A 27,583-nucleotide genomic window follows, 5' to 3' on the forward strand; every position below is an offset into this window, starting at 1 on the left:
AATGTCCTGTGGAACAAAAACTCAAGTTTGAGGACTTTGAATATTTTAATATTTCATTGTAAATGGTTACACTACAAAACAAAGTTATAATATTAAACTGTAATTTGATGTAAAAAAAAATAATTTTTCTTATCTTTAAACTGAATTAAAAAAGTGAATTTCCAAAAGTTGAGGAACGCTGAATATTTAAATGTGACTCCGCCCCTTTCCAATAGCGTTCCATTGAAATCTGACCGGGGCGCGTTAAGTAGAAGCTCCGCCCACTCGCACGAGGGCTCGGCTCTCGGTGTTCTCGTTAATCTCAGCTGCTATCGAGCGAGCGAGGTGACACAGATCGACTCGCCCTCAGTCTCACGGTCGTGATGGGATTTCGGAGGTCTGCAGGGTGACGACGGGGTGTCGGCGGTTTGGCTTCAGCTGTTTGTTGTGGTTCTGACAGAAGGAGGGTCTCCGTCACTCCCAGCCCGGGGAATGAAACTCTGCGCCGCCGACTGAAGTAAGTGAGGCTCGTTGAGTTCGCAGCTCAGCGCGCTGTGTTGTGGCCGCTTTAGCCGGACGGTCGCTGTGAGTTTGTTCAGTTTGAACTGATCTTTGCTGTTTCTGAAGGCTGTCAGACGGAAACGGTGCAGATACCGTACTTCAAAGGGTAACGTTGAGCGCGCGCGGAGTTTTTGGCGTGTTTTTGTTAACGGAAAACGCAGCTTAGACGCGGTAAAGACGTTTAATCGGTAACGTTGTATTTATTTACCATCTCTCTCTCTCTCTCTCTCTCTCTCTCTCTCTCTCTCTCTCTCTCTGTCTTTATTTTTACCCTTTCTTTTCTTTCTTTCTTTCTTTCTTTCTTTCTTTCTTTCTTTCTTTCTTTCTCGTCTCTCTCTGTTTTCTCTCTCTCTTTCTCCTTCTCTCTCTCACTGTTTTTCTTTTCTTTCTTTCTTTTCTTTCTCTTCTCTCTTTCTGTCCCCCCCCCTCTCTCTCTCTCTCCCTCTCGTTCTCACCCCCTCTCTATCTCCTTCTTGTATCTCTTTATCTGCATGTTTCTCATTGTCTTTCTTTTTCTCCTCTCTCCATCTCCCTCTCCTTTCTTTCTTTCTTTTCTTTTTCTTTCTTCCTCCTCTCTCTCTCCCCCTCTATATTTTCTTTCCATGTCTCTTTCTCTTACCCCTCTGTCTCTTTCTTGTATCTCTTTCTCTCCATGTTTGTCTTCTGTTTCTCCCTCTCTTTCTCTCCCATTTCTCCATCTCCCTCTCCTTTCTTTCTTTCTTTCTTTCTTTCTTTCTTTCTTTCTTTCGCTATCTGTTTCTCTTGTACCTTTCTTTCCATACCTTTCTTGTTTTCCCTCGTCTATCTCTCTCTTCTTTCCCCATCTCTCTTTCAATCTCTTCAATCTTTCTCTCTGTCTTTCTTCTGTTTCTCCCTCTCTCTCATTTCTTCTTGTCTCCATCTCTTTCACGTCTCTCCATATCCCTAAATTTCCTAAAACGTCTTTCTTCTGCTTCTCGCCTCTCTTCGCCTCCCTGCCTCTCCCTTTCTCTCTTTCTTATCTTTCTCTATATCTCTCTTTCTCTCCATGCCTCTCTCTCTTTCTTCCTTTTTCCCTGTCTGTCTCTATTTCACCCATTTATTCTGCTCTCTGCATGTCTCTCTTTCTTCTCTGTCTCTTTTATCTTTCTCCACACATCTCTTTCCCTGCATGCCTCTGTTTCTCTCCAGGTCTTTCTTTCTTCTCTTTATCCTCGTCTCTCTCTTTTTTTCCCCCTTTCTCTAACTTTGTCCATTATTTCCAGGGCTTCTTTTGTGTCTTTGGCTCTTTGACCGGTGCAGCTTGTTAGTTAGGTGTATGTATGAAGCTGTTGTGAGGGCTGTGTTCTCTGCTCTGCCCTTTCAGGTGTGTCCTGCTCCTAAAGCGGGCTCACCGGAGCCTGGACGAGGCCTCTGAAGAGAGACGTTCATTTTTGCTCTAACATCCCTTCAGCAGCTGTGTGTGTGTGTGTGTGTGTGTGTGTGTGTGTGTTTCCCCCACTTTAGAAAGGGGAATGTGAAAAAGCAAAGCACCTCTCAGCTTCAAGAGCCTCTCAGTGAACTAAGGTGCACAAACACTTTTGAGAGCTAATTGATGTTTTGCGCTCTCCTTTGTTCGGCTGTTTGTGTCTTGCAATTTGCATGTATATCTCTAGAGCAGGGGTGTCAAACTCAACCTCTAAAAGGGCCATATTTAAAAATCTCAACAAATCTGTGAGCCAGAGGGCATGTATGTTTTATTTCATTTTTAATTAATGTGCTGTAACCCAAACTGACCATTGTTCATTTAAAATACACAAAAACTTCAGCAGTAAGATACAGACACTTGTAGTAGACCTTAAATATTACATGCATACTTGAAATATCCGAAATGTAAATGTCCCCAGGAGCTCAGTCTTTAAGACCTACCTATTTGCTTGAACTAGACACCTGGCATCTTTTGTTTGCTGCATGTTCATCAATGCTTGGGCTCAGTTTCTGAGCTGCTGAGCTGACGTTAAATGTTTGTCGGCTGAACTGCGCATGTGTTTGTTGATATGACTGGTGTGGAATTGTGTAGAATTGTGTAGAACTGGTGTGTAACCGCTGTCCCAAAGGCTGTTGATGGGGTAGGAGAGTCGGAGCGCACATTACGCTGCGGCACATGCTGGGGACTGTAGTACAGCACATTGTGAAACAGGCTGATATTAAGAGAAAATTAAAATACCTTTGTAGGCCGGACAGGATTGTGCCAGATCAGGCCCGCGGGCCTTGTGTTTGACACATGGGCTCTAGAGATTGCACCTCTACCAGATCTAGCTTGAAATATCACTCAGTCAGCCTAGCTGACTCCCAATTCAGGGGCTGCATCCTTCGGAGACTGCTTTGAAGGCTAATTGCGTCACAGTGGCGCGACTATGCTGTCCCATTTCGAAGGCTCCTTCATATGTGGCCGAGAAATGTGTCCTTCTTCGCCAGCCAACGTATCTCGAGGTTCATTGCGTGCTGGTGAAGATTCGAGAACATCAGCAGAGGAGTGAACAGCGGCTGAGGAGCACACTTGTAAATATGAGTACTGGGTTTACATGAATAGCTAACAATATAAATAACTAACGATACAAAAAGTAATAAAACTAAAGTCCAAGTTTCTGGCTCCATCTTCAAAGAACCTTAAAAAAGCTGTACCTGTGCGGCGTTTCGTGACGCACCAGTAAGGGCGGGAACAGCGGTACTGTGACGCAAGCAGGAAATCCACCGTAGAAGTAGACAGTCTCGTTTCGGTTCAGCCTTTCCGGGTCTACTCCTTCGATGGATGCAGCCCCTGAAGTGGGACACAGCTACAGTGCCATGTTTTGTTAGCTGCAGTGGCCCCCAGAAAAGTATAGTTTCTGCCATAGTTAAAAATGTCTTAAATGTAAAGTCCCATATATCGCTGTTGTCAGAGCAAAACCTCGTATCTTCAAAATGGTAACTTTACAAGAGAAGGTAAAAAACATACTCTATTTTTAATGCAAGTCAATGGAACCAGAATTTTTTTCAAGTAATTTTGGGTCATTTCTATTGGTCCATTCATCATAAATTTAACACATAATGTATAGGAAAACCAGGTAATTTCGAATTATGTCAAACTGAATAACGACAAAAATGGAGATTCAAGGTTTTGTTCTGACAACAGCGATATGCAGCCATTCAGAGTGGTTTGATGTGAAGCGGTGCAGTGTAGAGAAACCCTTTTACAGTGGTGGTGATAGGAACCAGGGGTCACTAGGGCGTATTTGTTATCCAAAACAACCTTAACATGTCTTCTTCAATTTTATATGTAATGTTGAGGGTAAAATATCTGAAATTAAAAAAGTTTGGGGACTGTTTTACTTCAGAACAGCCTCCCACCATAAATTCATTAAAGGAAAAACTTATTAGGCCAAAATCTTCTCTCAAAACGCTGTTGTAAAGCAGTGTATCAGAAGTCGGGCAGCGTATTTGTAACACTCTCATGTAGCCTGAGGAAGCTTTTAGAGGCATTCAGTGTTTCAGACGTCTGGTTCCTATCACCACCACTGTGGACAGTTCTGACACAGTAAGTTTCTCTAAAACACGTTTCACATCAATCCACTCTGAATGACTTTGTTTACATCTTAATGACAAATCGGTTGAATTCGCCTTTAGGGTCGTTGTGTTAGGAAACAAACTGTGCAGCTAAGTAGTGTTTATTTTAAACAGAGAGTACCAAGATCTTTCATAAGTTGCCTGAGCAGTTTCTTTGCAAACTTCTGCACATTTGCATTCAAAATGTCTTTGTACATTTCTGAGTCATGATCCCATCAGTGAAGCTGTAAGAAAAACAGCCCCAGACTTTGACATCTTCACCTCTGTGCTTTACAGTAGCCTCACTGCAGTCTCGTTGGAATTTTACCCCAGGCGAAAGTCTGGCGTCAGTCTGATGTTGTGCTAAAAGTGCTTTTCTCTGAAACAGACGTCATTTTGTTAAGCATTTTATGAAGAACGTTAAAGAACATAAGGTTTGCTGATACTTAAAGTGTCTGAATACCTTTTGGGGCCACTGTATTTTATTCTGTGAAGGTTTGAGTAACCTTAGCGTGACAGCCTACTTTTAGATGCCCATCTTAAAGGGGAATTCCACCAGTGTTTCAAAATTTCTGAATAATGAAATGGTTAAGATGTAAACATATTCATATTCCAACAAAGGGTTAAAACAGTGACATGATTCACACATCAGATCACTCATCAGACTCTGCCCTCACCATCCAGAGTGATTTTATCCACCTGTGACCATCCATCAGCCAGAGATCCAGCTCCAAAATCACCCAAAACCCTCTCACTACTATTATATTACGTCTCTGCTTTTAGCCTTCATATTATAAACAAAGGGTTAATAAATAGTGACATGCTTCACACATCAGAACACTCAGAGGAACCTGCCATCATTAGCCAGAGTGAGAGAAACCAGCTCTAACATCCCACAACCCAGAAATACAGCACAAACACAAAGCCAGATCACTGTAGAACCTGCTATTAGCTCTCTGCTTTAGCCTACATATGGCAACAAAAGGGTTATTGGTGGAAAGGTAAGGTGTTGCTAAGCAAAATGGAGCCCAAAGAAAATTAATTGTTTTCAGATTTATCACTATTTTACCATTGTTACTGTTACATATACAAGATGTGTACATTCACTGCTCATTTTGGATTATAAATAAAATGGCAATATTTGTGTTGTAGACTTTGAGACCCCTGGTTCCTGTCACCCCCACTGTAAATAAATCAAAGCCAGTAAGTTTCTCTAAAATGAACCATTTCACACCAAACCACTCTGAATTACTTCACAATTATAACAGTTGACTTGCACAGAAATGTAGAACAGTTGGTGGAATTCCCTTTCAGATGAAGTGCTTCAATTAAAACAGCTAATTTTAAAGCTTAGTAGTTTGTAAAGAAGAAACATTGCTATTGGTATCAATAGTCCAGGTTTTAATACCTGTATTGTATTGGATTGTTCCATCTCTAGTGCTCTCATTTTGTTTATTTCCAGTCATATTTTTCATTTCTGGTAATATTTAGTCACTCAGTGAGCACACACCAGCTATAATAAAGTAGAATTTTTAAGCAGGTGCAGCCAATCAGCTCAGGCGCTCATAAGACCGCAATTATGCTAAGATGAAGTCAGTGAGAAGCCACAAGCAGGAATAATGTGTTGTGCACTGTGCTTCGCATTAGAAGCTAATCAGAGGATAACTAGATATTTAATTGCACATGTATTCAGTCCCGTTCCCCAGCGCGTGTGTCTGAAAGTGCTGCTGGTTATTGTATTAGACTCGTGGGAGGTGTGGCTGCCCTGTCATTCGCACAGCCCAGTCAGAATAGCAATTCACTGTGGTGCCTGAGTCAGACCTGCAGAAGTGTGAGCAAACACAGGCACGTTGTCTTTTCTGTCTTTATGAGGACTTGAGGTTGACTCAAGTAATATTGTAACTGAGTAGTGATACTGTGATTGAGTAATGCTCGGCCTACGGCTGAAAGAGACAGTAACCTTAACCTCAGAAACAAAAAGGAAGTCTGCAATTTGGTAAAGTAATAAATAATAATAAGTTCTTATATTTAAAATTTTGTACATTTTTCTATCGTCGTAGCATCATCATGGGAACATTTGTGAGGATATTTGGTCCCCACAATGGGCTAAATACAAAGACTTGCGCCCTCTCTCTTTCTCTCTCTCTCTCTCTCTCTCTCTCTCTCTCTCACTTACTTCCCTGTCTTCTCTTATTCTTATTCTTTTTCTCTTCTCTCTCTACATTCTTGTCTTCTCTCTTTCATTTTTACCCTTGTTCGTTTTCGCTCTCTCGCTTTACCTCCCTCTCTCTCTCTCACCCTCGCCCACACACAGTATTCCCCTCTCTCTCACCCACGCCGATACAGTCACACACCCGGACACACACACATATGCCTGGGTGCGCGCACACACACACACACACACACACACACACACACACACACACACACACACACACACACACACAGTCTCGTTATCACTCCATTGTCTCTCATCTAAACGCCCCCCTCCCCTCCCCTCCCCTCCCCTCCGTCTCCATTCTCGGGAGCGCTGGGTTTTTTCACTTTGCGTTCAGATGCACGTGGGTGTATCTGCTACTTGTGTTGACATTCCTTTTTTCATTGTTCCGCATGAGCCCTGGACCCTAAACGTTCTCCACCACACACTCACACCCAGCTCCTTTTGTTCTCTTAATTTGAAAAATTTCATTCCCTCTGCGTATTTACACTTTCTCTCCCTCTCTTCAAAGGCAACTGTTGACTCGTAAAGCGTGCAGCTCATAAACGCGTCGGGGAGCATTCAACCCCAAACGCTGCTTCAAGCCGTTTCCAAACCCCAGCCTGGCGCGCGCAGCAAGAACAAAAAACCATACAGCTGTTTTGCTTGTTTTGACATTAAAACATCCATTACATGCAGTGGTGAATAATGCCTTCCAGGCAACCTCAGCCAGAAAAAAATAGACTGTTTTGGTTGCCTTCTGCAATCCACAAAACAAAAATACAGCTGTTTCAGTTGCTTTCTGGATCCCCAAAACCAAAATACAGCTGTTTTAGCTGTTTTCTGTACCTCCAAAACTACAATACTTCTGCTTTTAGAAGTTTTCTAGACCTCCGAAATCAATATACAGCTGTATTAGCTGCTTTCTAGATCCTCAAAACAGAAATAAAGCATTTTCATTTGGTGCCTAAAAGCAAAATACAGCTGTTTTGCCTATGTGAAGAACCAATGTAAAGCTTTCTGGATGTCTAAATCCAAAATATAGCTGTTTTAATTATGCTCTACATCCGAAAAACCAATATACAGCCTTCTGGATCTTCAGAATCAAAATACAGCTGTTTGGGCTGCTTTTTGAATCCTTAAAACAAAAGTACATCTGTTTCAGTTGCTTTCTGGATCCCCAAAACAGAAATACAGCTGTTTTTAGCAGCTTTCTAGACCTCCAAATTAAACATACAACTGTAGTAGCTGCTTTCTAGATCCACAAAACAGAAATACAGCACTTTCATTGGATCCCAAAAACAAAATACAGCTGCTTTACTTATAGAAAACCTAATGTAAAGCTTTCTGGATCTCTAAAACCAAACATACAGCTATTTTAATTGTGTTCTACTTCTGAAAACCCAATACACAGCTTTCTGGATCTTTAGAATCAAAATACAGCTGTTTGGGCTGCTTATTGAATGCTCAGAACAAAAGTCCATCTGTTTTCATTGCTTTCTGGATACCACAGATAAAAACACAGTTATTTTAGCGTGAGCCACCCTTCTCCAATAAACCCACTCATTTTAATTACAGCTAGAAGGTCCAGAAATAGCACTGACAGCTGAAATGAACCACTGTGAATGAGGGAGAACATTCTAGAGAACATTTTTGGCACTTGTTGGAGAATGTTAGGTTCTTTCAATCTGGGTTTATGTGAATTAGCTTAATCTGCTGCATCTTTACTGTATCGTTGATTAGGACGAACAGCAGATTCACTGTGTTTTCCTGAGCAGAAATCTGCTAACTCAGAACAGACTTATAATAAAGGCCAGTGCTCAGGTGGCGGGGGTTTTCCGGTGTTTTCTAAGTACAGGAAAAGGCTTTAAAGTTCTTGTCTGTGGTAATCAGCTGTGGTGCGGCAGATAGAGATCAGGTTGAAAAACGCAGGCGAATTCCTTTGAAACTATCTGCTCCATAGGCATGTGTACTGTGTGCATAGACAGTGGTTTATTTGCAATGTAAGAACAAGCTCATAATCACTCTGGCACTTCTCCCCGTTCTCTTGGTTTCAGCTCGCAGCGGAGCGGTTTGTTTATCAGCTCCCATCAAATAATTAACGTTGCTTTGCCATGCACAGATGCTTGACAAGGTGGTGATGAAAGCCCGGGCGTGCCGTGTTTGTGTGTGAGCGAGCAAGTGAGAGAGAGAGCGAGCGATAGAGAGAGGAAATAAGTGTGTGCCAGTGTGAAAATGAGAGCCAAGGTGATACCTAATAATCATAATCATCCGGCAGGATGACTCCAGAGCTGTTTTTTTTTAAAAAACGCAGAGTGTGACAGCTCAGGCTTTTATGAATATAGATGCAGCAGGCCCGCCTGACCCGACGTTCAGCACTGGAGAGAAACGCGCGGCGCAGCTTTCGCCTAATCAAGATTAAACGTGGTATGTTATTGCCGCTCAACGTTAAACGTCTCTTTCTCATTTTACAGCAAAATTTCAATCTTTTCCTTATCGTGGGGGAGTTATTACAGCACCGTTCTAACTCCCCGAGTGGCCATTAAGGGTCATTAGCATCAGAACGAGATGTCATCATCATATTTGTTTACTCTGAGAGGTGATAATTAGCCAGAGTGGGCCGCGATTGGTCGACCGGGCTGTTTCTTTTGTTTTTTTCTTCTTATTATTTTACTGGAAAGTCCTCCAGGAGTGCAGCAGCACTCGACAGCACCCTGCTAACCCATACATGCACGGCTCACACTAACGCCTTGATGATATCAAGTATTCCAGCGCGTGAAATATGCAAAGAAATATTCATGGCCTCAGTCGGAAGACATGAAGGAGGGATGAGGAGGAGGAGGGATGAAAGAAACGAGGGGCAGATTGCAGCATGTGGGGAGAGATAGTGGAGTTTGAGCAGAAGAGGGAGTAAATACAGAGAGAGAGGAGAGAGAGAGAGAGTGACGTATTAGAAAACTACATGTACTGTACTCTTCCATTCTGATGAAATATTCAGAAGGTTACATTGCTAATCGCGCTACTTTATGTCGCTGCCGTCTTTCCTGCTCCTGTTCTTCAAACACCCAGACACCTTTTTTCCTCCTTCTCTCTTTTTTTTCCAGTTTTCTCCCTGCGCTCTTCCCTCTGTTTCTATACTTTCCACTGTATCATCCCCCCCTCCACCCCTCCGCCCCTCACTCGCTCTGTGTTGAGTATGGTAATGAGGCCCCCCCCGTCCCCCTCCTACCACATAGAGGTGGTGATTAAACCACTGCACACCCCAGGCGTACACACACACACACACACACACACACACACACACACACACACACACACACACACACACATACTTGGTGTGCTGACACTCTCATGCTTGGCATCAAAGAGACTTGTAAATCCCAGTGTCTCTCGCTCTCTCTTCCACCTTCTCTCTCGCGCTCTCTCTCTCTCTCTCTCTTCAACCCTCTCTCTCTCTCTTTCTGTCTGCCTCTCACTCTCTCTTATACTCCCTCTCTCGCTCTCTCTCTCATCTTTCTTTTTCTCTCTCTCTCTCTCTCTCTCTTTCTGTCTTTTCATGTTTACTCTCACCTGTTCTTTTTCTCTCTTTCTCTCTTTTCTTCTCACTCTTTTTTCTTCTTTCTCCCTCTCTCCCTCATTTACTTTTTTTCTTTCTTTCTGATCCTCTCTTTCTCACACTTTATCTCCCCCTCCCTTTCTTTCTTCTCCACCCTCTCTCTCATTCTCTCTCTCTGTCTGTCTCTCACTCTCCCATGCTCTCTCTCTCTCTCACTCTGTCATACACTCTCTCTCTCTCACTCTCTCATACTGTCTCTCTCTCTTTCCCCCCTTTCTTTCTTTTCTCTTCTCTCTCTCTCTCTGTATGTTCATGTTTACTCTTGCGCGTTCTTTTTCTCTCTTTCTTTTCTTCTCGTTTTTTCCTCTCTTTCTCCCTCTCTCCCTCCTTTACTTTTTTCATTCTCTTTCTTTTTCCCCCTCTCTTTCTCTTCTCTCTCGTTCTCTTTCTCTTGCTCTCTCCCTTTTTCTTTCTTTACTCTTTTGTCTCTCTCTGTCTTTTTGTGTTTACTCTCACCTGTTCTTTTTCTCTCTTTCTCTCTCTTCTTCTGCTTCTCCTTCTTTTTTCCTCTAATTCTCCCTCTCTCTCTCTCTCTCTCTCTCTCTCTCTCTCTCTCTCTCTCTCTCTCTCTCTCTCTCTCTCTCTTTCTCTTGCTCTCTCCCTTTTTCTTACTTTGCTCTCTTTTGTCTCTCTCTGTCTTATGTTTACTCTCACCTGTTCTTTTTCTCTCTTTCTCTCTCTTCTTCTGCTTCTCCTTCTTTTTTCCACTCTTTCTCCCTCTCTCCATCCTTTCTTTCTTTCTCTTTCTTTCTTCCTCTCCTCTCTTTATTTCCTTCTCACACTTTTTCCCTCCCTCTTTTTTCTTCTCTCTTTTACTCACTTCTTTCTTTCTTTCTTTCTTTCTTTCTTTCTTTCTTTCTTTCTTTCTCAATTCAATACAAATGAAACCAATTTTACTGAAGGAAGCTTTACCTTGACCGAATCAAAGTGTGTAACATAAATCAGTCTATTAGACAGTTAGTACACAAAATACATGCGCAAACAGACACACCCACATTATTACACACAGTTCACAAAGGAATTTCATGCGTTCACTTGTGCATATATGAACAATATTATTTACTATTTGTAATAAAAATGATGTGTATTTGAATATTTTTTTTAATGTATCTTTTCTTCCTCTAAGCCTTCTCTCTCTCTCTCTCTCTCTCTCTCTCTCTCTCTCTCTCTCTCTCTCTCTCTCTCTCTGTTCAGTGGTATAATAATCTGTGTCTGTCTCTGTCTGGAGTCAGTGTGTAACTCTGATGCTGCTGCTGGTGTGTTTTGGGTGTGAAGTGCTGCGTCTTTGTTTCCACTCGTGTTTTTCAGTTTTATTACTGGCTGAAAATCCCCGGCGCGTCACACTCCCGCGCGTCACAGCTCCCCGTGCCGGTGTGTGTGCCGTTTCCGCCCCGGGTTGCGTCCTCTCCTGCAGCTGTGTGATCTAAACACCCCGGAGCAGGGCTAATACGAGCTGTTTGCTGTTTTATCCGCTTTACTGCGTTTATGTCTCTCCACCCCATCAACTCCGCGCAAAGCCGGCCTCATTTGCATTCTTTGATTTCACTAATTTATGCTAATACAAGTGTTTTTCCATTAGAGTTCAGTGGGAAAGTCTAGTTAGTGTCCGTAGCGCACACGCACACTCATTTCCAGTGAGGAGCAGTGGTTTAGAGTATGTCTGACTGTGGTTAGGTTTACATCCACTTAATTTTTTTGCAGCACAGAAGGTGCCTTGACGAAGCCGCAACAAGTGGCCCAGTGCGCCTGAGTTGATCCTAGCCCCGCCCACTAACTTTGTGCTTGTGAGGCGCTGTGAAATAATAGAACCATCAACAAACGTATGAAAGGTGAAGAATGAAAGTTCAGTGACAGAGGGAGGTGTTAAATGAAGTTCTTTCTCACCAGAACGTTGTACAGCGGAGTTATTTTACCTCATGTGAAACAATAACAGGGACCATGTTCTCACATTGGAGCCGCATTGCGGCACATTTTGCGCTGCGTCTTCACACGTGTGCTGTATCTGGTCCTGAGAGTTTAAACAGTGCTGTTCTGTTGGAAAACATTCTTTCATCACATGTTCAAGGCGCGTGCCTCCGTCCAGCTCAGGGGTCAGCAACATGCGGCTCTTTTACTGCCCTTACTTTACTGAAAGCTCTGCTGATCGTTCAACACAGTTTAACAATAAATGGTCTTAAATGCTGGAGTTAATGTAGAACTGCTAATTCACCCTTTAACCCTGAAGGTTGGTGTGCAGACTGCTGGTCACCAAAGCGACGCAGACAACAGTCTTGCCTAGTTAGTAGCTAACGAAACAGCAAAGAGAAAGATTTAAGATGAACATGTATAATTTGGAGATGAATGAGCTTATTTGCATTTATAATCACTCCAGCTGGTTTCCCGATACATTTAATCTGCAAAGAGAAACACTAAAAAGTCGCTTCTTGTTCGAATTTTCCTGTTCCACCTAAGTTTCGCAGTTACATTCTGTTGCCTTAGGCATTATTTAAGGTGGAACGGGAAAATTCAAATAAGAAGCTGGCGAATGAGAAGCAATTTCAGCCTCGTAAAACATCGAACGTTAAGAGACATTTCCCAAGAAACTATTCTACCTTTGTTTCCTGCCGGAGATGCGAGAATAGCGGCTGTAGCTGAGCTAAACCTTAAAGTAAGTCGACGTTTTCGTTTATATTAGATTTTTTCGCCTATACTAGCACATTAACACATCCTGAGACAGATTTACAGCCAAGATGGTAAAATGGATGTAAAATGTTGTGGCTCCCAAGGTGGTTAGATTTTTGTTGAAAGGACTTAACATTTGGGTTGCTGACCCCTGCTGTGTCTGCTACCGTTGTTAAAGAACGTTTCTCAACAACACATCTTTTGAGACCCTGATGCAAATTTATGTCTGGTTTTAGAAGACAGAAGAAAACGCAAAACTGGCCACCATGACTTCCTCTGACTTCAGTGAACCGAGTGGAGCTGCGTGTGTAAAACCTCCAGCCACTTTTTGTGTGAATTCTCCCATGATTTCTGTAACCACTCCCTCAAATGCAAGGCGTGAGAAAGAGAAGTGCATTTTGCATTTCACCATGCAACCAGCCCATATCCTGCACATTTAGGTTTGTGTGGCGGTTTTGTATATAACGTGGGCAGAATGCGTCCAATTTACATGCTGCAAAAACTTTGGGCTGGCAGTGTTTCTGTTCCTTCTTGATCTTTTAAAGAAAAAGAAAACAGTCCTCAGAAAAAAAACAAATATTGTGATCAGTGATTTCCCAATCCAGGTGATCACTATTGAAACTGATACAGGCATATTTTAAGGGATCAGGTAGCTATTAATCCCAATCCACTGTTTTTTTTTTTTTTGGTTAGTGCGTTTAAATGGTTATTATTCTTCTATTTAACAGATTATTTACAGGATTACCCACCTCGATCAGTTGTGTTCCAAATGGCTTCAATTGGTCTAGTCTACTACAATTGAGGTGTATATATGGAGGTATTCTATTCCAGTTGAGCTATCAGTCGGATTATTAATGGATTATCAGGCTGCATGTAAACGTAGCTACTGTTGTAGAGGTGACATTAGAGGTAGCCAGTATGATGTTTTATCGTTATTGTGATAAACTATGTCATCTGTACTTAAAGAGCTCTGAGCAGCTGCATGTTTCTTTACAAAGAGAGCTTTATTAGCCATGTTTGATTGAGTTGCAGTGCAGTGGAGCATGTAAAACGTTTAATTGACAGTTTGTTTTAAATGTGGCTCTATTAGTGAATTGTGTCTGTGTCAAAATATCATGTATTTTGTGCCATGAAAATATCTTGAAGTATGTTGCCCACTTCTGGGTGATATTAACCACAGAGTCTATGTAAACTAGCCTCTGTGTTGCTGCTTCTAGAATAAAACCGGATCCGAAAGTGATTTTACTGGAGCACTAACCGGTAACCAAATCATCAGGTCGCTTGATCAGATTAGATCATAATTAGTAAAATAGGCATTTAAAAAGAAGCCTAAAAATAAAACAGGTTTCATTACATATTATGTATGTTTAATTAGGCTCAAAATGATTAGGACATCAGGCTCTCAGTCTAGTTTGTGTCATTTTTTGCTATTCACACCATTTTTGCAACATTTTGTTTATTTGCTTTAATGTAATTCGACAGCTGGATGGAAACCTGGCTGGCAACGCCTTATTGACTTCAGAGTCAGACAGCTTGGGTGGGGTTCATTCGGCTTTCACCAAGTCAGACACCGTGCCCTCAAACGCAGGTCCTCCTGTCTGACAGGCAGCTTTTTATTTCCACTGGAAGAGTGCGGTGCAGGCTTTGTGTGGTGTCCTTCAGCTTTATGTATGTGTCTGTGTGTCTGGCAGTAAGTGTTTGTGTGCATGTACTGGTATGTCTGTGTCTGTCTGTCTGTCTGTCTGTCTGTGTCTGGGAGGGGATGCAGGATGGACAGATGCGCTGTAATTGCCGGGATGTCTGTTTCTGGGGGTAATGAGTGTAACGTTTGACAGCGCTGTGCAGTGAGCTAAACGACACAACAAGGATGGCTTGTCTCTACACCACTGACCAAAAGAGGCAGATACGAATGACTGAAAAAGAAAAGAGAAAGAGGGAGAGGGAGGGAAGTGTGAGCGCACTCAGCCAAGTCAGAGGTCAAATTCTGAGTGTAAGTGTCTTAATGGCTTAGAAAATCCATTATAATAGTTATAATAGTACGTCTTCAGCTCTCTGGGGTTCTGCTGTGGGGCAGTATAATGAGATGTTATCGCTGTCGTGATAAATTGCATCACAGTACACTTTTCTGAGCATACTGTTGGAGTCGTCGGTACTCCTAGAGCACTGAGCAACTACATTAGTCTTAAAAAAAAAAGAGATTTGGACCAATTATAGAATTAAAGAACCTAGAAACAATAACCAGTGCATAGTAACCACATAAACTACATGGTAACAAGCTGAAATTTTATTTTATTCATTTATTTGATTTTTCTCCTGCAAATTTAATTTAAAGAAATCATAGTTTGCTTTAGCCGTTTGTAAATGTATCACTGCTATTGTGCTGCTGTGTTTTGTCCATTCCAGCTCCACGATCCAAAAACTAAAACCTAGACCCAATCCCATTTCATCCCTTGCCCCTACCGCTTAGCCCTTACCCCTCCAATTTGCGTGTTCACCTTTAGGGGTAGGGTGTCCCAATTTTTGTAGAGATAGAGCAGTAGGGCAAAGTGTTAGGGTTACGTGGTCCTTCAAACTGAGGTTTTTCAGAGGCTCCAAACAGAGTGTAATGAGAAAAAAGGAAAAACCAGCAAGATGGCTGAATAAGAGACCAAAAAAAACCCACAAAAATTTTCTCTGTAAAAAAAATACGATAACCACTGTATTCTCTTAGTTTAATGTCGTTCAGTGTGTTATGGTCCTTTTCTTTATAACAAGCATAAAAAAACGCTAATAGGATGCTAATGTCTTGGTAGCTCGCTAGCTAAATTTCCCATTCCACCTTAAATAGTGCAGCAGTTCTGACGCCTGAAGCGCCAGAATGTAACTGCTGCTCCATTTAAGGTGGAACAGGAAAATTTGAACGAGAAGCTGGTGAATAGCTGACTTCAGCTTCATATCACTGAAGAATTAGGGGTGGGTAATAATAAATAATTAACACATCCCCCTCTTTGAAGGCATATGATGCCCTAAATGTAACTAAAGCCCAGCAGTGAGAAGCTGAACTTCACCCTCTTCTGCTATCACTGCAGACTGGCAGGGTCGCCTACAGAGCAGCGCTAGTAGCTGCTAATGAAGTGATGTTCTTTTTATTTGAGGGTCCCATTTCATAGAGGAAGATTTCAACCACTATTCGTTGTAACTCAGTTCCAAGGGGTAAAGAGACCCCTGGAAACAAGGGGTAGGGGTAAAAATAAGAAATGGGATTGGGTCTAAGTCATTAGGGATGTCCGAGTCTGATCAGTTTGAATAATTCTGGTATCGACTTTGTTAATCTTGATCCAGTGCTCCTTTTAACGCTCCATTCATGACACTGTTGACATTAACCTGAAGTAGTGAAGCAGATTTTCAGAAGATAACACAGTGGGCTAAAGATCTGAAGTACCGAACTGTGTCAAAGTGGAAAACGAAAACTTATAATGTCTCCAGTGCCAGTAAGGTAGACACTGTTCTGCACCAGCTATGGAATAAAATCAAGTCATGGTGAATTATGACAAATTGTGTCACAATATGCTTTTCAGAGCATCTCATTGATATTGTTGCCGAATTCCACCAGTTTTTCAAAATTTCTTTATAACCTGGTTGTTGAGATGTGAAAAAAAAAAATCAAAGTGATTTAAAATTTACTGTCTCTGATTTTGCCCTGCGATGGACTGACAAACCTGTCTGCCCAATGACCGCTGGGATAGGCTCCAGCTCCCCTCACGACCCAGAAGAATAAGCGGCTTAGATAATATGTATGTGTCTCTGATTTCTTCACAGTGGTGATAAGAACCAGTGGTCACGACGTCTACAGTGTGAATAGAGCCATTTTACTTACTATTCAACACAACCAATGAGGGTGTGCGTGTCTTCTGAGGTTCTTAGATGTAATGTTGATGATATCATGATGATAAATCTGTGAAAATACGTTTTCTGCAGGGCCTGTTTTGTCTGACAGTGTCCTGCATGTACCTCTCCACCATGAAAAGATTTTAAGAAATATGCTTTAAGCCAAAATCTTATCTCAAAACTATCGTAAAACAATGTTTTAGTCATCAGACAGTGTATTCATAGCCATTTCCTGAAATAGCTTTCCACGTCTGGTTCCTATCAGCACCACTGTGAGCTGTTTGGACTATTAAGTTTCTCTAGAATGGAGAATTTCATGTCTCAAACCACTTTGAATAACTTCATTGGCATGTTAACCATTTAATGAAGCAGAAACTTAGAAAAATTGTTAAGGTACACTGACCAGCTGCGTGTTTCATTACAAAGAGTACATAAATAATCCTGTTTAGATGGACTCAGTGCAGTTCAGTATGTATAAATTTGAACAGTGACCATTCAGAGTTTTTAATAGTAGTGCTTTGTGAGTTTGATAGTGATAGATACTGTCTGTACCAACTTACAAAACCTCAGAAGATCGAAATATTGAGATACATATTGTGTACGGTGTCTTAAAGTATTGTGATGTTATATTTTTGCCACATATTTGTGCCCACATAGTGGAGAAAACATTCATCAGCTGTTTGGCAGACTGTATGCAAACAGGGCTCAGTGAGACTGTTTTCGCCACTGAGCAAAAATCAACCCCCATTTACTTTCTGCCCGTCAAACAACACGGCTCATTTCGAAGTGTAAGGCAGAGCTTGTCTCCAATATATAATATACCCCCTCCCTTTCCTTTCTGTTCACTGCACAAAGAAGTCGAAGCTTCGCTCTGTCACTCAGCAGACTGTGCGTGTCTGTGTGCCTTCCTCTCTTTCTCTCACATGCCCCGGAACGGTTATTACCATTTAAGAGAGAGAGGGAGAGACGGTTGAATGCTGATACTGCAGAAAACGCTCGTCCCAAATTTCGAGCTGTGAAATTGGCTGTTTTGACAGCGAGAGAGACCCCCTGCACTCTATTTTATCAGCCTTTTGTTCGGTACCGTTTCCTCCCTGGGTTAGATAGGCGCACACACACAAGTGCGGATCCAGCAGACATCCTCTGGCTCGTCTCTGTATGTGTGTGTGTACGTGCTGCTTCTCCTGACTGTGATTTCAGGGAGGATGTTGAAAACGACACACCCTTTTTTTCCCCCCTCGTTCCAGTTTTTAATTCATTCGCCAGGGTGGAAGCCTCTCGTCTGCTTTCGCCGCGCTTTTGCCTTTGTGTTTAGGTTTCAGTAATGAGTGTCGTGTCCGAATCGTGGTTTGCGCCACGGACATGATATCAGCAATCCAGAACCATCCGAGAACATGGTTCTTTTGTTTCGGATTGACCTTGAGTGTTTTACTCAGGAAGCGTGTTTGGAGCATCTCCATGTGCATTAGCATTGCTGAATGTTTCCAGGTTTTCGCTCAGCAGAGGGGCTGTCTGAGCCTGTCTTCAGATGCATATGAAGCCTTCCGCAAACTGCTGGCCAGGCAGAACACTTGAGTCGAACCTGAACCCCAGTAGCAGCCTCTGCGCTACTGGGACTGGTTGCTCTTTCTCGTTATTAAAGGAAGACTTTACTCAGCATGCAAGCTGCTGTTCAGTTAGCTAGCTTTCACAATGTTAAAACCACTTAGCACAATCTCATTACATGTTCATGCCAGCTTTCCTTCACTATTAAGGCCTCGATATACTTGCAGCACTCAGTGTGTTGCTTGAAGCCAAAACCATACTCTGAAGTTTTGTTTGGCTGAGAGCCGCTCCTCAGAGTCTTTGAACGATGCCACGCCTCTTTTGCACCAACCAGTCATAGGCTTTGTTGCGTAGTGTAGTCGTCCATGATGCCATGTTCCTGATACAGCAAGTGAAGCCTCTACACAGCGTCTGCGGTTGTCTGTTTTTTTAGGCACTCTTGCTTTGTTTCTGTGGGAAGTATACAAAGGCCTTTAAAGTAGAACTATGTACATATTTGCAAGTTCAGTACTATTTTCAGTTCTAAGCTATACCGATTTTAAGGTTCTTCCTTGAACATTCATGTTATCTGGACATTCTTTAAACCTTTAAAACGGGTCTTCACCGTCACACATCTCTTTTACAAAAATGTTTTTCTAAAGAACCAACCACTGAAAGGTGTTTAGGGAACCAAAAGTGGTTCTTCTCTGGCATCGGACAAAGAGCCCTTTCTGGCACCTTTATTTTTAAGAGCTCAGATGCTTATTTTGATCATCGACGTTGGTTTTACACAAGAGTGGTTTGTACACAGTAGTGGTTTACACAATAGAGGCTGACTATTCCTTCCTCGCCCACTTTACTAGACTAGACTACTGAAATCGTCTCATCATTCTGTAGTTGGCCTCATGCCCATATTAGGAACTCTGGGTCTAAGCTGGTTTTCTCTATGACATAAATGAGTGGACCTGCGTGCCATGCACCGTTCCCTGGGCCCCGATGATGGCCGTGAGAGCCGGCGGGAAGGCGGGGCCCAGATCCCAAACACCATCAGGGACATGAGAGACGGCGGGTGGAGGATGTCAGTCGCCAGAGAGAGCGGGTGGCGACGACAGCCGCGAGAGGCACGAAGGCAGGACATGAGTCCCAAGCTTCGCCACCCAGGCGCCACCTGTTCTGCGTTGAGGCCGCTAGGCTACACCTTACGTTCGACCCAAGCAGAGCCGGGGTGGTAATGGGGAGGTGGGGCTAGGGACTCGTGTCCTGTCTTCGTCGTTATCACCACCACCACCCCCCGTCTGATGGCTGATGTCCTCCTCCCACCGTCACTCATTTCCCTTGCCGGTGTTTGGGATTCTAGGACTTGCTTTTGTCTAGTGTCCTTTCGGTGCAGGATTGGTAGCTTGCTTTAAGCATAGATGTAGCAATGTTCATATTTTGAGTCCTTAATGATTTCATAATTCAGAAGATCCAGTAACATTCAGTGGAAAAAACGTATTGAGTTTGGAGCCATTTTGTTGACCACAGATTGAATTTGATTTGGAAAAATCTCCATCATTTTTGTCATAGAGAAGTCCTTCGACTCGGTGTTCCTAATATGGGCATGATGCCACCCTGATGCCTAGTTTTTGACATAATAGACAGTTTCCATAATAGATTTGAGAAGTCCGAAAGCAGTGCGGGTTAAATTTGAATGCAGTTGTTTGTTTTTGATTTTCTGTGTATCAGAATTGTATTTGTCCTTGTTTGCTATCAGTAGTGTTAACAATTTTGAGAAATGTGCTTCTTTTTAGAGCGTTAAAATCACTTTACACAGTCTCCTAGCAGCCCCATTGCTAGCGTTCATCGACCATTAGTGACATTAGTGTTTGTGTCAAAATCACTTTGCGGTTGTGTAGCAGGCCTACTGCTAGTGTTCATTCACCATTAGTAGTATTAAAGTTTTTGAGCAGTGTGCTTCTTTTCACATGGTTAAAATCACTTTACACAGTCTCCTAGCTTTCGTTCACCAATAGTGACGTTAGCGTTTCTGAGCGAAGCCCTCCTTCGAAAGACCTTGGCGTTGGGGGTGAGTGTCTTTGCGGGTTAGCGTGTAGCCTCTTCATGCGGCGTTCCTTTTGATCGTGTTCATTAATGCGGTTAATGTTAGTGTTCGCCACAGGGAGACCGAGGCGAGGAGAAAAAGACGATGTTCCGCCTTCACTTCTCATAAACAAGGTGCCGCGGCAACCTCGCGAACCCGGGCCTAATTGAAAAGAAGTGGCTAATCTCAGTAGCGTGTCAAACTGTCCTTTCATTCAGCCAAGGCTTTGAAGAAGGGAGATGTTGGTCTGTGGAGATGAGGAGGTAAAATGCTATGCATACTGATCGACCCCAGCAACTTCACTCTCTCATCTTTCATATAACGGCAGCGGGCCCCCAAGTCTTCTACTGCTGCTGCCAGATGAATTAAAGATGACTACTCTCCCTTCCTCCCTCTCTCTCTCTCCCCTTCTCTCACTTATCTACTCAGTGTCCTTTGATACTTTTTTTTTACTCTTCCAGAATGAAATGATGTTCTGCATTTTTGGCACAAATTAGTCAAGGTCCTAACCAGAGTGGGCCTGATAGTCTTCATAGGTGGAAATGCAGAATTGGGGCCCTTTTTCAGTAATTTCTGTTTTGTCTCGATCAAAGCACCACATGATACCGGCCCAGGTGCCTCCTCACACTTTTGAAACAGTTTATTTTATTTATGCATGTGCAAGCCTGGAGCTAATAAACACTGATTTCGTAGCTTCATCATAAAAAAAAAAACTTGGGAGAAGCAGCAGCTACAGCGAGCATGCATAATTTAGCACCTAACTTCTTCACATCACTACTTCTATCAGGTTCTTTACTCCTCACTTTCACTCATACACTTACTTTCTTTCTGTCTGTCTTTCTTTCTTTCTTTCTTTTTTTTCTTTCCTTACTTTCATACCACATTTATCTCCCATGTGTCAAACACAAGGCCCAATCCTATCCGGCCCGCAAACGTATTTTAATTTGCTAATAATATTAGTCCGTTGTGCTGCACTACAGTCCCCAGCATGCACTGCAACGTAATGTGCACTCTGACTCTCCCACCCCACCAGCGGTCAATGGGACAGCGGTTACACCTCGATTCTACACAATTCCACACCAGTCATATCACCAAACAGGCTAACTGCATTTCAGCTGCAGTTCCACCAATATAAACACTTAATGTCAGCTCAGCAGCTCAGAAATGGAGCCCAGCAAAGTAAAGGTGCCAGGAGTCTAGTTCAAGCAAATAGGTAGGTTTAAAAGACTGAGCACCTGGGGACGTTTAAAATGTGAATATTTCAAGTATTCATGTAATATTTCAAGGTCTACTACAAGTGCCTGTATTTTACTGTTGAAGTTTTTGCGCAATTTGAATAAACAATAGTCGGTTCAGGTTATAGCACAACATTTACTTAAAATGAAATTAAACCATTGGTGTTCTCTGCCCCTAGATTTATTGATTTTTATTTTTATATATTTTTTTTTAATACAGCCCTTTTAGTGGTTGAGTTTGACGCCCCTGCGTTATCTTCTTTCTCTCTCTCTTTCTCATATGATGATGAACATTCATGTCATTCAGGTGAGGTGGACATGGTGACTAGGCAGTGAGTCAGACTCTTTTTTTTTGTGTGAAGAGCACAAACGAACCCCCCGGCTGCGAGTTTAATGATACCTGAAGTAGCCAGAGCTTTATCGGCCCTGCTGCCTGTTCCTGCGCCGCCGCGGATCTGAGTGAAGTAGAGCGCAGTTGTTTGTGCGTTTCTCCGCGTGAAAGGCGCCACTTTGATTGAGGCGGACGCAGCGCTGGCAGGCTGGAGCTGGGCGTTCTCAGCTGCCCCTGTGAAGGTGGCAGGGCTTTGAAGAACAGAGGAATCCGTTTGAACCAGCGAGGCTTTGTGCTGCACACTGATGCGCTGCGGCACCTACTCTCTCTGGTGTGCTTGTGTTAACCTAACATTTGTCTTTTCTTTTCTCTTTCTCTTTCTGTTCTCTCTCTGTCTCTCACTGTGATTCACTCTTTCCCTCTGTCCAACTATCTTGCTTTCCTTATTCCACACTCTTCCTTCCTCTCATACGCTACCAAACTTTCCACCCCGCTCTCATTCTTCTCTTTCGTGCTATCTCCCTGCTCTCCCCCTGCCTGCGTACTTTCCTTCGTTCTCTTCCTTCCTTTTATACGCACTGCCCCCCTCGCTCGTCCTTTACTTGTTTTTTTTTGCTCTCATCCTTCTATTATCCTCTAATTTTCACCCTCTGATTCCAAATCTTTCTTCTCTCTCTACATTTATGACCCCCTGCTATCTCTCTCCCCTTCTCTTTCTTTCACAACTCTTCTTTTTCTCCTGCTACATTCTCTTTCCATTTTTTACCACCCCTGCCATTTTTCACCCTTCTTTCTTTCTCTTTCTTTTTCTCTCTAGCAGGTAAGGGGGTGCCATGCCAGCCGCCGCTCCCCAGCTGCTCCCCCTCGCCATCTGGTGGTGGCCTCCCATACTGCTCTTGCTGTGGCCCCAGTCACCCCTCACCTCTGGCCAATCTCTAAGGAGCACCCCCTCCTACAGTCCCCAGATTTCAACCTCGCTGCATGACTCCCATCTCAACCACCTCCTGCTGGACTCCAGCTCGGGGGACATCTATGTGGGGGCTGTCAACGCCCTTTATCACCTGTCTCCGGACCTCCAGCTGCACTCATGGGGCAAAACAGGGCCCAAACTGGACAGCCCAGACTGCCTACCCCCTATAGACCCCCTGGAATGTACCCAGGCCAAGGAGACAGACAACACCAACAAGCTTCTCCTGCTGGAGGAGCAGGAGGAAGAGGGCGGAACCCGGAGCCTGATCGTCTGCGGGACTGTACTGCAAGGCATTTGTGAGAAGCGAAGCCTGAAGAACGTCTCTGATGTGCTGTACCAGACGCCCAACCCCGTGGACACGCAGTACGTAGCTGCTAACGACCCTCGCGTCACCACTGTGGGCGTGATTGTGGGGCAGAAAGGTGCGCGGCTCATGCTGGTGGGGCGGGGCTACACCAGTAAAGGGCCGGGTGGGATTCCTCCAATCACAATGCGCCGCCTGGCCCCTCATCACTCCGCCCCTGCCTTCTCCCACGAGGAACTGGGCAAGCTGGTGGTCGGCAGCTACTCGGAATACAACAACCAGTTCGTGAAGGCCCTACATCACAACAAACACGTCTACTTCTTGTTCTCACGTCGCGACGTCTGGGGCAAGCGCGAGTATCGGACGTACATTTCACGCTTGTGCGCAGGAGACCCCAGCTTTTACTCCTATGTGGAGGTCCCGCTGACCTGCGAGGGCGGGTACAACCTGGCACAAGCTGCGGCGCTGGGCACTCAACTTGGAGAGCCTGCCCTGTTTGTCGCCATGGCAGCGGGGCAGGCGTCCACCCCTACGCCCACATCACGCTCGGCTCTGTGCGTGTATTCCATGAAGGAGCTGGACCAGGCGCTGCAGAGGGCGCAGTTTCTGTGCTACACGGCGGAAGGGAGAGAATCTGGGAACCAGGATGAGGCCTACATCGAGTACGAGGTGTCCTCCAAGTGCCTGAAACTTCCTCCGGTGAGTCATTTCTGTTTGCTCTCACATTTGCACATTTCTGCGCAGGAAGGGTCATCATTTCCCAGCTCTAACGCACCAACTGAACTAACCGATGAGTTGAATCAGGATTGTTTTAACTGGGAAATCAGAAAATGGTGCTGGGCTCCAGGCTTCCAGGACTAGCACTGATGACCCCTGTTATACAGGAACCCCTTAACAAGCCATGTCGGCAGGCCCAAGGTTTTATTACACACTTCTATAACCTAAGAAAAGCTCCATTAATTTGCATTGAAGTCCCTGTAGTTACTGAATAATTAGCCTTTGCATGTCATGAGCCTGGAATGTTAAGGGGCTAATTACCTTGATATTTATCGCTCTGGCTCAAAATGTGAGTCACTCTCAATTACAACTAATGATTATTTCTATAATGGATCAATCCATCAACTGTTATTTGATTAATCGATGCATTATGTTCCTTCTGTTTTCTGTCACTTTGCCCCTGTCATAAACATCACTGCCATCATTCAAAGTTCTGGCTATGCAGTGAGCAATTTCTTTTATGGTGCAGAGAAACAATACAAGCCATATAAAAATATAACATCATGACTCTTCAAGACATTTTCACACTGCAGAATATGCATTATAATATTTGCTTTTTTCTAAAGTTATTAGAATGGACAAAAAGAACCAGCCACATTATTAGACAAGACAAAAAAGAACATCCACATTATTAGACAAGACAAAAAAGAACAGCCACATTATAAATATAAGAAACTATGAATTCATTGATTATTATTCAGCATTTCACACTCCACCCTGCACTAAATTCAATTAGACAGGAATAATTGTGCTTTGTAATAAAACATGCGGTTGGTCAGTGTCCTGTAAGTAGTGACGATATTCATGATATGCTCAGAAAAGAATAAGATGACTTAATTTATTATGATACTGATTGAATATTGTCACATTGCCCACTCCTACACTCTCAGAAAAAAAGATACAACACTGTCAATGGGTTAGTACCATACACATCACTGGTTATGTTTACATGCAAAGATATTTGCCAATCTGATTGAGTACAATCCGATTATAGATTAAGACTGAGGTGTGTATACGCTCACTCTACTCAACAATCTGATGTAAATTTCAGTTCACATGCACACCAAAGTAATCAGATAAAAAATTATGCGCCTGTGTAGAGCACCGCTTAGTGTAGATGTTACCATGACAGCGAACATCACGCAAGTCCAGTCAGAGTGAGATGAGCAGCAGTGAGCAGCACTTGTGTTTTTTAATTGCTTAAAATGATGTCAGACTCAGGAAAACATCCTTCACATGTCCTTATTAAAGAAGGCCGAGAGGAAGACGTCATGTTCTGAGACACAAAGGCTGGATGTCCGTCCCACCGCCGTCTTTTAAAGATCAGAGCATAAACTTCGTCTCCTCTGCAGACCAGTTTCTGCTCCTCCATGTTGAACGTTATAAACTTTCTCTATGACGTGACGAACATGATCAGAACAGACTTAAACTTTCCGTTTGGGAATGTAATCAGATACAGACGTTTACATGGTTATTATTCTATTTAACTGATTATTTACAGGATTACCCACCTCAATCAATCAGATAGAAATTGTATTCCGAATAGCCTCAGTCAGACTAGTTTACTCCAACTGAGGTGTTTACATGGACATATTCTGTTCCTATTAGTCAGATTATTAACGGATTACTAGGCTGCATGTAAATGTGACTACTGGGGTGGTACCTTGAAGTGAACATCTTCAGTATCTTTAGTTAGGGAACATAATTGTACTGTATTTTGTTGCAGATAATTTTTAAACTTGTTTTGACTCCATACATACTGTCTTGATTTCTTATTGGAAAGTGAATGTAATGCACCATTAAAAGTTTTAAGGTACACAGTAGGAACAGTGTGCATGTACAGTACCTTTTTCTGTTATTTGTGTGAATGGCTATGTGTATTACATGAATGATATAGAGCACGGTAATGCATTGTTAAGTGTAATACTACAGAATATTCTACTAATATAACGTTTTGTTCTATAATCAGCATCATTGACAACCGATTGGCTATCTAAGAATTGTTTCAGTCCTACTCTCAGTGAAATGAAAGTTGATGCAGGAGGTAAACAAAACTCATTAATGGAAAAAGTCTTTATATCACATACTGTCATGCTTAAATCCTGCATACTGCGATTCTGAATTTGGTAATTCTGTAACAGTTGCTTGGCACTGACTTTGCTTCTCAGTTTTGAAGTCAGCTCTGGTTACCCATTCTGAGGCTTCAACTAAAGTACCGCAGTGTCTCTTCAAAAGGCTTTTCTCCTCGCAGGGTGGCCATCTGAGCGTCGATGCCTTTTAATGAGGGCCAAATCCTATGCTAAAGAGCTGTAAGCAGGAATATGGCAGGGGATAGATCCGGCGGGAGCCATCAGGCCCATTAGTTGGGTCAGGGCGAGACAGCAGGACGAAGGCGTGGGTTTGTGAGTGGGATGTACGGCTTTGGGGGGAGATGGATCAGGGTCGGTGGGCTCATGTCACAGGCATGTAAGGTGGAGTGAGGGGCAGCTGCCACAGCGCTGACACAGATTAAGCTCCAGCTGCTGGAGCCTGCACTAATCCACACAGCGCAGTATGAGAAGCTGTACTGCTGGATCACTGCCTCTGAGCCGCACGCCATCGCACAGGCTTCGCTTCTGTGGCACCAGTGATGGTGGGTATGTAACGATGCACTCATTACTGGTACTGGTACTGGTACTGAACAGAACTGGCAAAGTTCTACGTCAGTATTGTTCAAATAGATCAGTATCAGACAAAATTTAGGTTGGCATTAATACATTTAATGAACTTTTAGGGACCCCCAGCCCAACGTGTGTCTGTTTAACTGGATTTAGTGCAGCACAGTATGTGAATACAGATGATTGGATTCATAGTTCTTGATGGTATTTTTTAAATTTAGCCCTAGCTCCATGGTTCCCACAACTAGTGGGGGGGGGGACTTCACTGACCACAGTATAGAGTCACTTAGCTAGCCTGGAAAGAGTCCTTAGCCACAGGGGAAAGTCTTACACTACAACTACGGCGCATCATACAGGACGCCGACCTGGGAGGCCTCAAAGGCCGAAAATGTCCTTAGCCATGAAGGGGGAGCATTTTCCTGCAGTCACACACCACCAGTCCAGGCAGCCTCATAGCTGCAGTGCAGCGTCACCCAAGTGGCCGGCACAGGCAGCCATGTGGCTGTGATGTAACATTGCTAAGGCAGCAGGCCCGAGAGGACTCATAGCTGCAGTGTGGTGCTGTCAGATAAAATTAACATTGTGACTCATCGTGTATCATGAAAATTTCTTAAAGTATCGTATGACATTTTTGCCAGATCACCCCCTTCTACAATATTCTCTAAGCTAATATAATGCTCTGAATATAATATTTTATTTTTATCTACTGTAAATGCATTCACAAGTACATTATTTAATGAATCTCAAAGCTGATTTGTGGACGGAAATGTGGCTGTGGTTTTACTGTCATAATTTCATAAATTTAAGTTATATACTTTGATGTCTTCACTTCATTACTTCAGTACTGTCATGGTAGGGCTGGGAAATATGACAGTATTTATCATTATTGTGATAAATTATGCAACAATATGTCTCAATATAGTTTCCTGAGTATATCGTCGATAGTCAGTGCTGTATATTTGAATGCAAAGAGAACATAATTATCCTCTTTAACTGAATTTACTGCATCACAATATGTGAAATCTTGAGAATAAATCATTGGATTCATAGTTTTTCATAGTAATTGTTTTAATGTTGTATGCTTCTACTAATCAGATGTCAAAAAATACGTGTTTCATGACGTATCATGCATCATGAAAAACTTCTTGAAGTATTGTGATATTACATTTTTGCCATTTCGCTCATCTCACCTCACCTTGTATATCACATACAACCTAGCCAGCAGTATAAGTGTTTTCAGCACAACACTCGGAAAAAGAACCGCATTGTAAAATAAACACA

At 43.0% G+C, this 27,583-nt stretch overlaps 1 protein-coding gene across 2 annotated transcripts in view; it reads left to right on the forward strand.

Annotated features, from left to right (window-relative positions):
- The first annotated feature begins 290 nt into the window (after positions 1-290).
- The window catches only part of plxnb3 (plexin B3), a 94,305-nt gene continuing 67,012 nt past the window's right edge, over positions 291-27,583 (forward strand). Inside the window, exons 1-2 of one of the 2 annotated variants that reach the window (XM_036579494.1) lie at positions 291-496; positions 22,412-23,567. In XM_036579494.1, the coding sequence (XP_036435387.1) occupies positions 22,428-23,567 (1,140 nt within the window). In that variant the 5' untranslated portion in view covers positions 291-496; positions 22,412-22,427. The remainder of the gene's footprint in view (positions 497-22,411; positions 23,568-27,583) is intronic. The other variant, XM_036579495.1, reaches the window with a different exon arrangement.

This window comes from Colossoma macropomum, unplaced genomic scaffold (assembly GCF_904425465.1).
Source record: "Colossoma macropomum unplaced genomic scaffold, Colossoma_macropomum, whole genome shotgun sequence".
NCBI classification, from domain to species: Eukaryota; Metazoa; Chordata; class Actinopteri; order Characiformes; family Serrasalmidae; genus Colossoma; species Colossoma macropomum.